The sequence below is a fragment of the Equus przewalskii genome, chromosome 6, assembly GCF_037783145.1.
Source record: "Equus przewalskii isolate Varuska chromosome 6, EquPr2, whole genome shotgun sequence".
NCBI lineage: Eukaryota > Metazoa > Chordata > Mammalia > Perissodactyla > Equidae > Equus > Equus przewalskii.
The window spans coordinates 20,561,820-20,574,727 of record NC_091836.1 but is presented as its reverse complement, the minus strand read 5'-3'; the positions used below and the strand labels follow the sequence as shown (position 1 = coordinate 20,574,727).

Below are 12,908 nucleotides of genomic sequence, written 5' to 3'. Positions count from 1 at the left end.
TTTCTTTATATCCTTATTCAATAAGCTTTTTTTTGTAATTTTTTTTTACTTTTTAAACTTTTTGATAAAAACAAAGACACACACACATTAACCTAGGCTTACAGAGTCAGGATCGTCAATATCATTGTCTTCCACCTCCAAATCTTGTCCCACTGGAAGGTCTTCCGGGACAATAACATGCATGGCTTTGATCTCCTATGATAACCATGTCTTCTTCTGGATTACGTCCTGAAGGACCTGCCTGAGGCTCTTCTTGAGGAGGTGTTTCTCTTTTCAGAAAAATGACTATCGTGGTTTGCTTGGTTTGTTTCTTTTTTTCATCATAGGTTTGCTCGTAAGCGCATAATGCACCATGAACATTCCTTTCTAATAATGAAAACCTTTCGGTATTGGGGTCCATGTTTTCAACTTTTTAAGGACCTTGTTGAGCTCTGCAAAAGCTTCTGCTGAACTCTTCACTGTGAATTTTCTTGAGAGTTCTTCTTTTTTCTTCTCCTGTAGTTTCCTTTTCTCTTGCCTCTTCTTCAGCTATGCATTCCTGTTCCAGTTCCAACACCCCCTCATTAGTCACTTCCTCAGGAACCACCTCTAGGAGCTCCTCAATGTCATCCTCATCCACACCCAGGTTAAGTTGTTTGTCATCTCAACCACAGCCCTGTTGATTTTTGCAACCTCCTCATCCTTGGCAAATCCTTTGAAGTCATGGATGAACCTCTTGAGTGTCTTCTTTCAAATGCCCTTCATACACTTTTTGGTGACATCACTCCAAGCCGAAGCAAGGTCCTCGATGCAGTCATAGATGTTGTAATTCTTCCAGAATTGTATCAGTGTCTTCCTCAGTTGCAGCAAGAGCCTGGGCAAAGGTCTTCTTCAGGCAGTAGGCCTTAAAAGCTGCTATAATTCCTTGAACCATTGATTGGATCAAAGAGGTGGTGGTTGAAGGGAGAAACATCACTTTGATATTGGGATGAAGATCACCAATAAAAGGAGGATTTCAGGGAGCAATATCAACAATAAACAAAATCTTGAAACATTTATTATTCTACAAACAGTACTTCTCCATTTTGCTGGTACAGGAATTCAGGAGGGCATCTTGGAAGAGGAACTGGGTCATCCATGACTTCATACTGCTCCTGTAGCACACTGGCAGTGTGTGCTTATTGAAATGCTTGAAGGCCCTGGGGTTCTCACTGTGCCAGATCACAAAAGGTTTCAATTTGTAGCCTGCAACATTGCCCCCAAGCAAGACTGTTATCTTGTCCTTAAAACCCCTGAAATCTGGCATTGACTTGGCCTCTTTCTGGATGAAAGTCCTTTCAGGCATCTGTTTCCAGAATAGGGAGCTTTCATCCATATTGGATGTTTGTTCTGGTAAGTAATTTTCCTCCACAGTCAGCTTATCTAGAGTTTCCAAAAATTCTTCAGTTGCCTTCACATCAGCAGTTGCAGACTCACCACTCACTTTCACAATATGTCAAGAATAACAGTTTTCAATCACTTAAACCACCCAGAGCTAGCAGTAAATTCAACATTGTAGTCTGGTCCAGCCTTTGCTTTCAACATAGCAAACAAACTTTTTGCTCTGGCTGTGATTGTCATGGTGCTGAGAGGGATATGCTTCTGTAGCTGGTCTTCAATCCAGGTCATTAGAAGTTTCTCCGTGTCTGATACAGGCCTTTCTCAAGTTTCTGTTAGTCTCGTTGCCTTCATTGAAGCAGATCCTTTAAGAGCTTCCGTCACTTTGTTCTTGTTCTTCAAGATCGTAGCTATGGTGGAATGGGACATGCCTGACTGGCAAGCAATAACCATCATTGATTTTCCATCTTTGTAGTCCTTAATATTAATTTTGTTTCCAGGTCAATCATTTGACGTGGGCTCTTACCGGCAACGTTAGCAATGAATTTTGTACACTTAGGGGCCATGATGAACAAAACAATATGAGGTTAAATCATACACAGGAGAAAATCATGCACTCAAGAGACATGGTAAACATGAGATGTGTGAGCCTGCTGCCTGTGTAACAGGGCAAACTGTTTTGCAGTAAACTTATTTTTTAATAAGTAGAAAGAACACACTCTAAAACAATGATAAAAAGTATAGTAAATACACAAACCAGTAACATAGTCATTTATTATCACTATCAGCTATTACTGTACATAATTCTTTGTGCTCTGCTTTCATACAACTGGAAGATGACATCACTAGGTAATAGGAACGTTTTAGCTCCATTATAATCTTATGAGACCAACATGGTGTATGTGGTCTCTCGTTGACTGAAATGTCGTTATGCAGCACATGACTGTACAGGTAGGCATTAGTTAAATAGGAAGAAATGGGAGAAAGGCATTTCCAGGAAGAAGAAATGGTAGGCTTAATGATACAGAGGGATGACCAATACCTTGGTGGGTTCTCAGAACTACAAGTAGTTCAAAATGGCTATAGTGTGAATTGCACTCAAAGGGGAATGGTGGTAAAGGAGGCTGGGGAGGTGTGGCAGGAGGCAGATAGTGAAAGACTTTGTACATTAAACCATGTTTCAACCCATTTTAGTACAGTCAATTCTCATTATTCACGGAGCTATGTTCTATAAAGTGTCTGCAAAAACTGAATTAGTGAATACTGAACCATTGCTCCTAGGTTCCTGCCTGCCTTTGGTCACAACATTTCATCAATGGGTCAATATATAGCTTTGTTTTATGTGTGTTTCTCTTTAAAGACACCATATTTAAAATGCATTGTTGATTCATCAACATTGAACTCATGGCCAGCAGCGCTTATGACTTCTGTCTGAACAAAGCTCATCTAATGCATGTCTTTTCTCCATAAGGCACATCTCAACCTTCGTGCGCTTCGGAGCCCTACATAGCACTTCAGCACTTGGAGGCTATTTTTAAACAGCAAAGTCACCAAAAAAAAAAAAAAAAAAGCTAAAAACGATGTGGCACTATATAAACTGCAAAAAGGAAACTTGTTCACAGTATAAGAGCTGAAATAAGAAGGCCAACCATTGCCTCATTCAACCTCAGCTAGGAACATGTATGGTGGGCAACTCAGATTTTTCACTGCTTTGCGGATGTCCATCAATGACCATGAAAGTGCCATGAGGATTGATTTTGGGGTTACAAATTGTAGCTACTAAGTGAATTAGCAGTATGGAATCCACGAATAATGAGGATTGACTATATTACCAACACAGTGGCTTAGGGAACTATAAAATCTCAAGAACGAACTAGAAAATGACTGTTACCTCAGGCTCTGAGGGCATTCTTGACCACACTTCATGTGACTAATATACCTCATCATAGAAAATGGTGAAGTAAATACAGATACATAAATCATTTAACTTTATCTGGCTCCAATAAAACTTGCTTACAGATATTTTCATCTTGCTTTTGATAGAGGCAAAGGGAAAAGGTAAATTATGGTTTTGATTTCAGGTATGTCATGATTATTTTCTGAGTTACCTGACCCACAGAATATTCCAATCCTTCAATAAATCCTATTTGATTTGCTCTACTGCTTGTAAGGTGTTTACTAATTTGAACAATAAAGCTTCATGTAACTGGAGTCAAATTGATAGTTCTTCTGCATTTATTTTAAAAAGATACATGATCTTTTTTTGCTTCACTCAATAGTTTCATTTAATCATGTTTTACAAGCAGATAATTAGTATAGGGCCTTTCCTAATAGTACCTTAAGATTTAAAATGCTTTTATTTTGTTCTTAAGGTGAATGTGTATAGAACATAAAGTATACAGATCTTTGGACAAAAGAGGAAGAGATGCATTTGGGGCATGGCCCTATCCAACTCTGGGGCTGGGTCTATCTGGGGCAATGAATTTAGCTATTTGATGCCAAATCTCATTCCTTTCCCCAAGTATATTCTCATGGACTGCAGATGTTACTAAAGAAGATTAAGAGGGGAACCTCACCTGTCAATGTAAAATGTTCCCCAAGACTGAATAACGTTTGAAAACAAAGTGGTATATAGATGATATAAGAGTCATTAATATTTATGCAATCTCCTAATTATCATCTGCCGCCAAAATATTTGCTTGTTACTGTGAATGCACAGTCTGTTTTTAAGATTCTTCCGGTTGAATTCTTTGACAAATTAAGAACAACAAAAATTTAAATGACTAGGTGGCTTTTGTTGGTGAAGGAGAAACCCACTACCTTCTAACAATATTTATTTTATGGAGGAAAAAGAATTTTGTTAATATTACAATAGGGCAGGAGAGCAAAACTAAAACAAAGCCAGATAACACGTTACTGAGAAAATTTATGTTTGTCTGGGAAGCCAATCCTGATCGATTTGACAAGAAGCGGATTTTCTTTCATCTGAGCATCCTGGCAATGACACTGAGGAAATTCCCTGCATCTCTGATTTGGCTCTACGAAACTGACATAATGATTCTGAGTATCCCTCTTACTACTTTGCAAGTGTAAGATAACGAAGAATAATGTTAAAGTTTTCCACTTTCGTGATTCAGTGTCTAAAGATACACCTTAGTGTAGCGACGCTTCTTAGAGTCTTCTTCTAAGAATGGTCTCATCATAGCATGATTTGCTTCTGGTTCACGGAAGTGCCAGGTAGCAAACATTTTTGAGGAAGACTTACACTATGGTCAGTATTGGTTGTATAGATTGTGTGATGGGCTAGATTAACACTCCAATCCCAATAAAGAGTATATCTGGGACGTTGTTCTTCAGATTGAATAATTTCCTTGTAAAAATCTTTAGTTTATTTTCACTCTTGTTAAAACTTTGATTCCAGATGACATTTCCAAATATGTCATCTATATACATGCCTTAAAATACCACTCTGATCCCTTCTTCCTTCTTCCAGCAAATGAATTATTTATAATTCTTTTCATAAACAGATAATCAGCTAAAGAGCTTTTTTAAAGGTGGCAAAACTAAAAAGCAAATTAGTTTTATGATTTCAAAGAATTAGCTGACTATTCATTTATTATAATGTTCTCAGACTCCTTTAGAACTCTCAAAGGAAGAATAATGGTCCAGTGTAGTGCTATAAGGTTTCCTTTATAGACAGAGTAAGTCTTTTAATCTTAACAGATTCAATTGTTTTTGATTTTCTGCCATGGATATCCATCACAGGAATAGAAGTTATGATTAATAGCATTTTGTCCACTGACCAAAAGCATTTATAATGTATACCTGGAAAATATTCCAAAACGGAGGATAACAAAGTTTAAAAAAAGTTCAACAACTGAAAATTCAATATCAGTTGAGGAGAAAAAACTATAAAGGTACTTTTAGGGGAGATGGAAATTTTTAGATTGTAATTAATTTTAAGGAGAAAGTGGAATAAAAAACCTTTAAGAGCATCCATGGGAAATATTTTTTCCCATTTTAAAATGAAAATTATACCAAGAGTTTACCTATCAATGTATATACTCAAAACATGTAGAAGATTCTCTTAAATAGATCATTGCAAATGTTTTATTAGTTAAAAAGAACCTTCCATGCCCATTTATTTTCTGCCATCAAGCTAAAAGTCTGGAATGGTGGTGGCAACAATGCAGAGAGAGTACTATAGACTTAGAAAAACAAACAGTGGTATCCAAAAATAGATTCCATGTTTTAGTAATTACAGGGAGTCACATTCCCTCCCATCATATATAGGCCCATGAGATAATCAAAACTGAGATAAGCATCACTGAGAGGTGATGTGCTAAAATGGTCCGAAAGCAGACTTGCAAACAGACAAGTTTTTGGGAGTATTCTTGCAAAAATTATTAGCCTAGAAAAATTTGCCATATGGATATATGTGGAAAAGGCTAAACAAAATGGAAATATCACTGAATAGAACATATGTTCACTCATTAATTAATTCAATTATGCATTTGTTTATTCAATCAACAAATATTTATTGAGTTTCAATAACTGGAAAGGCAGCAAGGTTAAGCAAATAAGAAATGACCTCTGCCCTCATAGAGGAAAAGAGAATTAACATTTGGGCAAACTACGGCCAGGCACTTTCCATATCTGACATCAACTCTATGGAGTGGATATTTTTATCATTCCTCCTTTTATATCTGAGGAAGCTGAGTCTCACAGGGGTTAAATAGGTTGCTCAAGGTCACACAAATGACAAGTGGCAGAGTTAGACTTCCAAATCCACTCTGTCTCCATGGTCCACTTTACTATGGTGCCTGTAATCTAGCAGGAATGACAGAAATGTGCACAAAGACCTATAACAGATCAGAGACTGTAATAAATACAATGAGAAAGGAATATGTGACTAGCTATAGGAGCATAGAGCAGGAAGCTATTCATTCTGCTGGTCTCTAGGTTACCTTTGGAAAGGCTTCACAGAGAAGCTGGCATTTGAGCTAGGCCTTGAAGGTAAATAAGGAAGAGCATTTTAGGTAGAGACATAAAAGTGCATTGCAGGTTGAAGAAACAGGTTATAGTCCCACAGGGCTATAAACAGTGTTTCTCACTCTCAGAGCGGTAGAATGTTTGGCAGCATACCTGAGCGAGGCGGAGCCGGCAATCATTACAATACAATGAGTCTCATGGGCTTTGGGGTTAGGATTCATGCTTTGAATCTGGGCTCTGCCACTTACCAGTTGCGGGAACTTTGGAAAATAGTTTAAGCCTTGTTGATTAAATGAGGATAATCATCATGAGGCTATTCTAAGCAGTCTATGACTTGATACATGTAAACTGCTTAGCTTAGCACGTAGCACATGGTCAGCACTTGCTAACTGGGCTGCTGTGAATACTACACCACAATAATAGCTGAGGATGACCATAAGAGCACTCACATTGCAGGATTCTCACGGTTGCTTTTTGCACCATGGCCTTGTTTGAACAGAACTGTACTGTGCAGGACTGACTAAGCTCTGCCACACTATACTCGCAAGGCACATTTTCAATAACATTCTCTTTCTTTCCTGCTGGCTTGCAGTTTTATTAGGCATCTTACCTTATACTCTCAACAAATAGAATCTTCTTCTATACTGCATTGCAGGACCCACTTGACTTAATGTACAATTTGGCAGATATCACAGAATAATGTGTATGTTTAGGTTTAGCAAAAATATGTTTTACCCATTCACCACTTTGGTAACCCATATGAGCTGGGGTACACAGTATGCCCCAGCCTAGTGGTTGAGAACCAACTGTCCAGAGTCGACTACACTGGGGGCTGGGGAGGGGAACCGGGGAAGGAAGAGAGTGGTAGGAGAAATCAGTTGGATTGGAAATGCCATACTCAAGGGTTTGATCTCGATCCTGCAGAAGTGGAGAGCAATGGAAAAAAATGAAAGTAGGTTATGGACTAAATTGTGTTCCCCCTAAATTCCCATGGTGAGCCCTAACCCCGCAGTGTAACTGCATTTGGAGACACGGATTTTAGGGAGGTAACTACGCTCAAATGAGGTCATAAAGATGGGGCCCTAATCTGATAGGACTGGTATCCTTATAAGAGGAAGAGACACCAGAGCTCTCTTCCTCTGCCATGTGAGGACACAGTGAGAAAGTGGCCATCTACAAGCCAGGAAGACAGACCTCCTCAGAAACCAACTCTGACGGCATCTTGATCTCAGACTTCCAGCCTCCAGAACTGTGAGAAAACAAACTTCGGTTGTTTAAGCCGCCTGGTCTGTGGTATCTCGTTAGGCCAGCCCTAGCTGACTAATGCAGTAGGAGGTAGCATAATTGGATTTGGGTTTGAGGAAGATAACTAGTACAGTGTGGAGGATTGCTCTGCATATTATGTGGTCAACTCTATACATTCTTCGAAACTTGGCTCCTTTGGGAAAGATTCTTGACTCCTTAAGGTTTATTTTGATGTCCTTCAACATATTCCCATAATATTATGTGCATACGTCTATCATAATAATGTATCATAATTCTTGATTTTATTGATTATCTCCTCCACCAGACTGTAAACTCCCTGAGATCAGGGACCACATCTTATCCTTGCATTCCCAGCATCTAGTATAGAAGTTGGCACAGAACAGGTTCTCAATAAACATCTGTGGAATTAATTAAGTAATTAATAAGTTAATAGAAGAACCTGAGGCAAGGAAACTAGTTCTAAGACTACTAATATAATAGTCCATTAGCAGAATATCCACCTGCAACTCATAGCAAATTGTCTTAATTGCTTGACAAAAGATGATAAAAATTGATAATAGTTTGCCTTCAAACTTTTATTTCTAATCCCTTCCAAAAATGAAAATAAATGAAAATTAAAACTCCAAAAGTGCTGAAGAAGTCAATTTTTAATGATTTTTATCTCACTGAAAATTAGGCTTCCTCCCCCCATTAAGTCCTAGTATAAATATATAAGTACCTAATATTCTCAAGAGAGAAGAAAATGCTGACTAACTATTTCTAATCACCTAATTTGTTTGGAGGAATCACCAACAGTCCACAAAGTGAACTAATGTGATCAGCAAACTCAAATGCATTGTTCTGTAATTTATGTAAAATTCCCGATAAGTCTTTCAGAGTTTGCCAACATGTCCAATGATTGAAGACATTAGGCCAAGATGAATCCTCTATCTTTGCTTTTGTAGTACAGGAACAGTTACAGGAATGGAATTTATCCATTAACCAAACAAAATGTTTCTATAAAGCACTGTATTAATTACTGAGTTAAAGGCTGTGCCTGCATCAGGAGGAGCAAACAAGAAATGTTGCCAAGAGAGGCATTCAGTTGATTTGACAACAAATACCAATGTGCTTAATTTCAGCCTTTAGTCAAAATGGTTCTAGATGACAGACTCATTCCTCTGATCATTTAATTTTGATCAATTAAGAAGTCAAATTTTTTTTTTTTTTGAGGAAGATTAGCCCTGAGCTAACTGCTGCCAATCCTCCTCTTTTTGCTGAGGAAGCCTGGCCCTGAGCTAACATCCGTGCCTATCTTCTTCTACTTTATATGTGGGATGCCTACCACAGCATGGTGTGCCCAGCGGTGCCATGTCTGCACCGGGGGTCCGAACCAGTGAACCCTGGGCCACCAAAGCGGAACGTGCGCACTTAACTGCTGTGCCACCGGACAGGCCCTAAGAATTCAATTCTATTTGAGTTTTTCTGTTCTTCTATTATTCGTTTTTAGGACATTGTATATGGTTTGGGGCCTTATTGAATGGAAAGTGTGTGAATCCATCTTTCCCCGTTTTCCTCTGATTCTGTTGTTCCTATACATCCTTGGGTTTTTGCAGAGACTGAGAATAGTTAAAGTCTGATAGAATTTATTAATCTTCAGTTCTAAAAAAGGTTTTCCAGTTGCTCAAGCTGACATGCCAGAAGCAGAAATTTGTATATATATATATATATATATATATATATGTTAAAAAGGAATAAATGGGGTTATTTAGAAAATGTAATGAACATCAGATGATCTTCTGAAATACTGGCTTACCTTTTGGAGATACTTTTCTTTCTCCTTAGATTCCTGAATCTTTAGGGTTTCAGCAACGGGATCTATACTCTCTAAAGCAAATAAAGTCAAATTCAATCTGAAATAATTTTATCATGAATTTACAATCATGTTGGTATATAACTGGATAAAGGTTAAAAGGCAATACATAGAGTAGGAAGGTAAACACGAATATGCACTATGTCTTGAAACTTTATAAGTCAGATTCGAAATAACTGGAGACTGAATTAATTGGCTATGGTTGCAAGGAATCTCTAATCTCTTTAGGAGTCAGCCTGAGTCCAGAGACGAGAAAAGGTCTCCAAAGAGGACATATTTGCAGTATCAGAGATTCCAATTACTACATTCCTATTTAAAGTGTTATAGGAAATTAGACATTTTCCTCTGGAGAAATCGGGTGGTCCCTGAGGCAGGGTCTCATTGGTATGTTATTCAAAAAGTTATCCCAAAGTGTAAAGTTGCAGGCTTATGCTTATTACCTATTTTCTGAAGAATCTAGGAATCAGGATGTTGAAAGGCATAAAACTTGGTACTTACTGCTTTGCTTAGGAAAAAGAGGCTGCGAGTAATTTTTCCCTAAAAGATATAAAAAGGAAATAAAGAAATTATTGGAAAAACCACAGCGTTAAAGGTATTTAAACTTTCTATACCTATAAAAATGGCATTTTTCCGTATCTTAGGCTTTACTAAGGTCTTACAGGTCAGGAAACTTGTTCCCAGTGTTGACTTTGCTTTCAACTTTCTGCAGGGCTTTCATGTTTGAACTCAATTATGTAAACAACTACCTTTAATATCCTTTCAGCTAACATATAACATTCTCCCAGATTATTCTATACTGTTTAGCAAATAGATGCCATAATCTAAGGGATACTTTAAAATGTATGTTTAAGATGTAACAGAGATGCCATTGATCCTTTTTGGGTGGCAGGATTGCCGAGAAGGTTTAATAACTATTTGTATAGGGTTTTAATTTGCAATGAGATTCTTGTTTTAGAATTAGGTTCGGCAGTTTTCCCTGGGAGGGGCTCTGGAATCTTCCAGGTTAGTTACGGTGGAGGCAGAAATCATCCATAGGAGGCAGCTACTCACCAAGCCCACTGCTCTTAGGGCACCCCGCCACCGGCAGACGCTGACTGCTACCTCTGGACAGCACCAACTGAGATTCGTTAGGAGGATACATTGACGCCGCGATCCAGAACTGCTTGGCTAAGTTGGCATCCTTTTCTGAAGAGCCAGCAAACACCAGTAATCCCTGGGGACAAGTTTCAGGGGGCTCCTGTCCGCTGCTAGGACTGCTACTGGGCCTCGTTTCCATGGCAACTCAGGACGCTTCTCCAAGCTCCCTCTCCCGTCTCCCAGCCCCGCCCCTTGGTGAACTGCCAAGTTGACAACAGTCTCGGCTGGAAGCCCTTAGTTTCGTCGGTAGATGTTGGGGTCCAGCGCGCGCTTCTGGGCCATCTGAAGCCCACTTCTGCAGTGATGACAGGCTTCCGGACCAGTCCAAGCCTTGGAGTCGAGATCGGAGAGTCAAAACACTAATCTTGGGGCGTGTCCTCTCCTGTTGGAGTCAGTGGGAGAGCCATTCAGCTCTCACATCCCGTCAGCCTTCTACCTGCCTCCCCACCCCCACCCCAGCTTCCACGCCAAAAAAGCTATCTAAAGAAAGCTTTCAATTCCTTAGCCCCGCCGCCCCAATAACCCCTTCTACACCAGATTGCCCCCAACTCAGCATCCCCCATGTGGAAGTTCTGGGTCTGCATCGGTTGGAGAATTCCATAGGGCAGCTGACATCTTACCCTGTGGGAACTAGAGGTCTGAACTGGGCGGATAGGTATCTACGTATATAGCGTTGGTTATACATTTCCCCCTGAATCCTTTAAGACAAATTTTAGGAAAGAAGCTGGGTTAAATTGTAACTACATTTGCTAATCAGTCCCAGTAAAAGTTGCCTGGATCGCAACAGTTGTAAACGATCACTTCAAAGAAGGGGTATACCTGATGAGTGGACTCAGTCCCTTCATGAAAAATACGGAAAATTTTGTTAACGTGTTCTTAGAAAAATACTAAAAAGTGCTTGTGAACAGCCTTCCCGGGAGATTTTGTTAATCTAGGAACAATTTAACCATTTTAGCGATAGGAAAGTTATAATTACTGTGGCAGGCGCTGAGAAGGACATCATAAAGCCAACTTAGGAAAGGCAATGGACACATGAATGACCACAATTTATGACTTTAGGGCACTTTATTCTTTCAAAATAGTAATACAGTCTTACAGAAAGATAGTTCAAAAGTCAATAATCACAAGTTTACACAATGACATAAATGAGCTAAGAGAGAAAACCTCTATTCCTCAATATATCTGAAAATTTTTTTGGTTAAGCGCCTGAAGGAACATTGAAAAATTATATGTTAAAAATGTATATTTACTACACATGTTGTATATTTAGCAGCTAAAATGCTGATTTCTCTCTTGGCTGAGCTATGGATAAACAGGCAATGCGTACTATTAGGGTATTCCAATCCCCTTCTTGCCCCCAAACCCAACGGTGTGCACACGCAGCTCATCTGGTTGAATTCCCAAATCTTTTTACCTGGCCGTGTGGTTAGTGATTGGTATTATTAGCAATCAGCTAACTACACTGCCTAGTAACTAGACTCACAGCAAAAAAGCTTTACTTTCATCACAAACTTCAGTCTCAAGTTGGTGCCCCCATGCGTCGTGACAGGCAGATCACTGGCTCCGTGGTACTCACTTTAGTTGGTGGATTGGTGAGTACCCTGATAAACATTGGAAAATAGGCACAGTGACTCACAGCTCTGAACGTTACACAGGGGGCTTGCCCCAGCAATTCAAACGTCTTTACACCTTACAATTAAAGCTACTAAACGCCCCAGATTTTGCTTTCCTTACATGGGATCGCCCAATCTTGCTTTTACTCCTAGCGATAGCTAACTAACTCCAGCTAGAAGCATCAGCCCGCCTGCGTTTGCAGGGGGTTTGCTCGCACGCGGACCACGCGCTCGCCGCGCCGCGCGGAAGAAATGCTGACGCATCCAGCCTCGAAGCGCAGCTTTCTCTTCTCAAACGCTTCGGGTCGGCAGTTCGCCGCGGAGGGTGGCGTCCTCCTCCCAGCAGGGCGGCGAGTGATGCTGTGCCTTGTTTTGATGGCAGTGGAGTTAGTGATTGTAAGCTCCAGAGTACAATCAGCTAATTACACTGCCTACAAACCGAGCACCGGGCGCCGGCGGGCTGCAGCTCCCGGACGGTCCGCAGCGCCGACTAGGTGTCCCCGAGCTAGCGGGCCGCGGATCGGGGCGCGCCTCGGCCCCACATTTCACCCGAGGCGACGCCTGACAGTGCTTGGCCCCAGCAGACGCCCCCAGACCCACCGGGGACCCTCGCCGGGCCCGCGGGCTGCGCTGGTCCCCGCCGGACTCGCCGCGCACACTTGGCGTGGCACAGCCAGCGGGCGGCGCTCCAA

At 40.4% G+C, this 12,908-nt stretch overlaps 1 protein-coding gene across 6 annotated transcripts in view; it reads right to left on the bottom strand.

Annotated features, from left to right (window-relative positions):
* HOATZ (HOATZ cilia and flagella associated protein) overlaps positions 1–12,908 on the bottom strand; it is a 31,499-nt gene that overhangs the window by 16,127 nt on the left and 2,464 nt on the right. For 4 of the 6 annotated variants that reach the window (XM_070623083.1, XM_070623085.1, XM_070623084.1 and 1 more), the window contains exons 2-4: positions 10,517–10,985; positions 9,965–10,003; positions 9,410–9,480 (exon numbers count right to left, since the gene is read on the bottom strand). In XM_070623083.1, the coding sequence (XP_070479184.1) occupies positions 9,410–9,480; positions 9,965–10,003; positions 10,517–10,742 (336 nt within the window). In that variant the 5' untranslated portion in view covers positions 10,743–10,985. Of the gene's footprint in view, positions 1–5,869; positions 8,013–9,409; positions 9,481–9,964; positions 10,004–10,516; positions 10,986–12,908 lie in introns of those variants that run through there. The other 2 variants (XM_070623089.1, XM_070623087.1) reach the window with 2 other exon arrangements.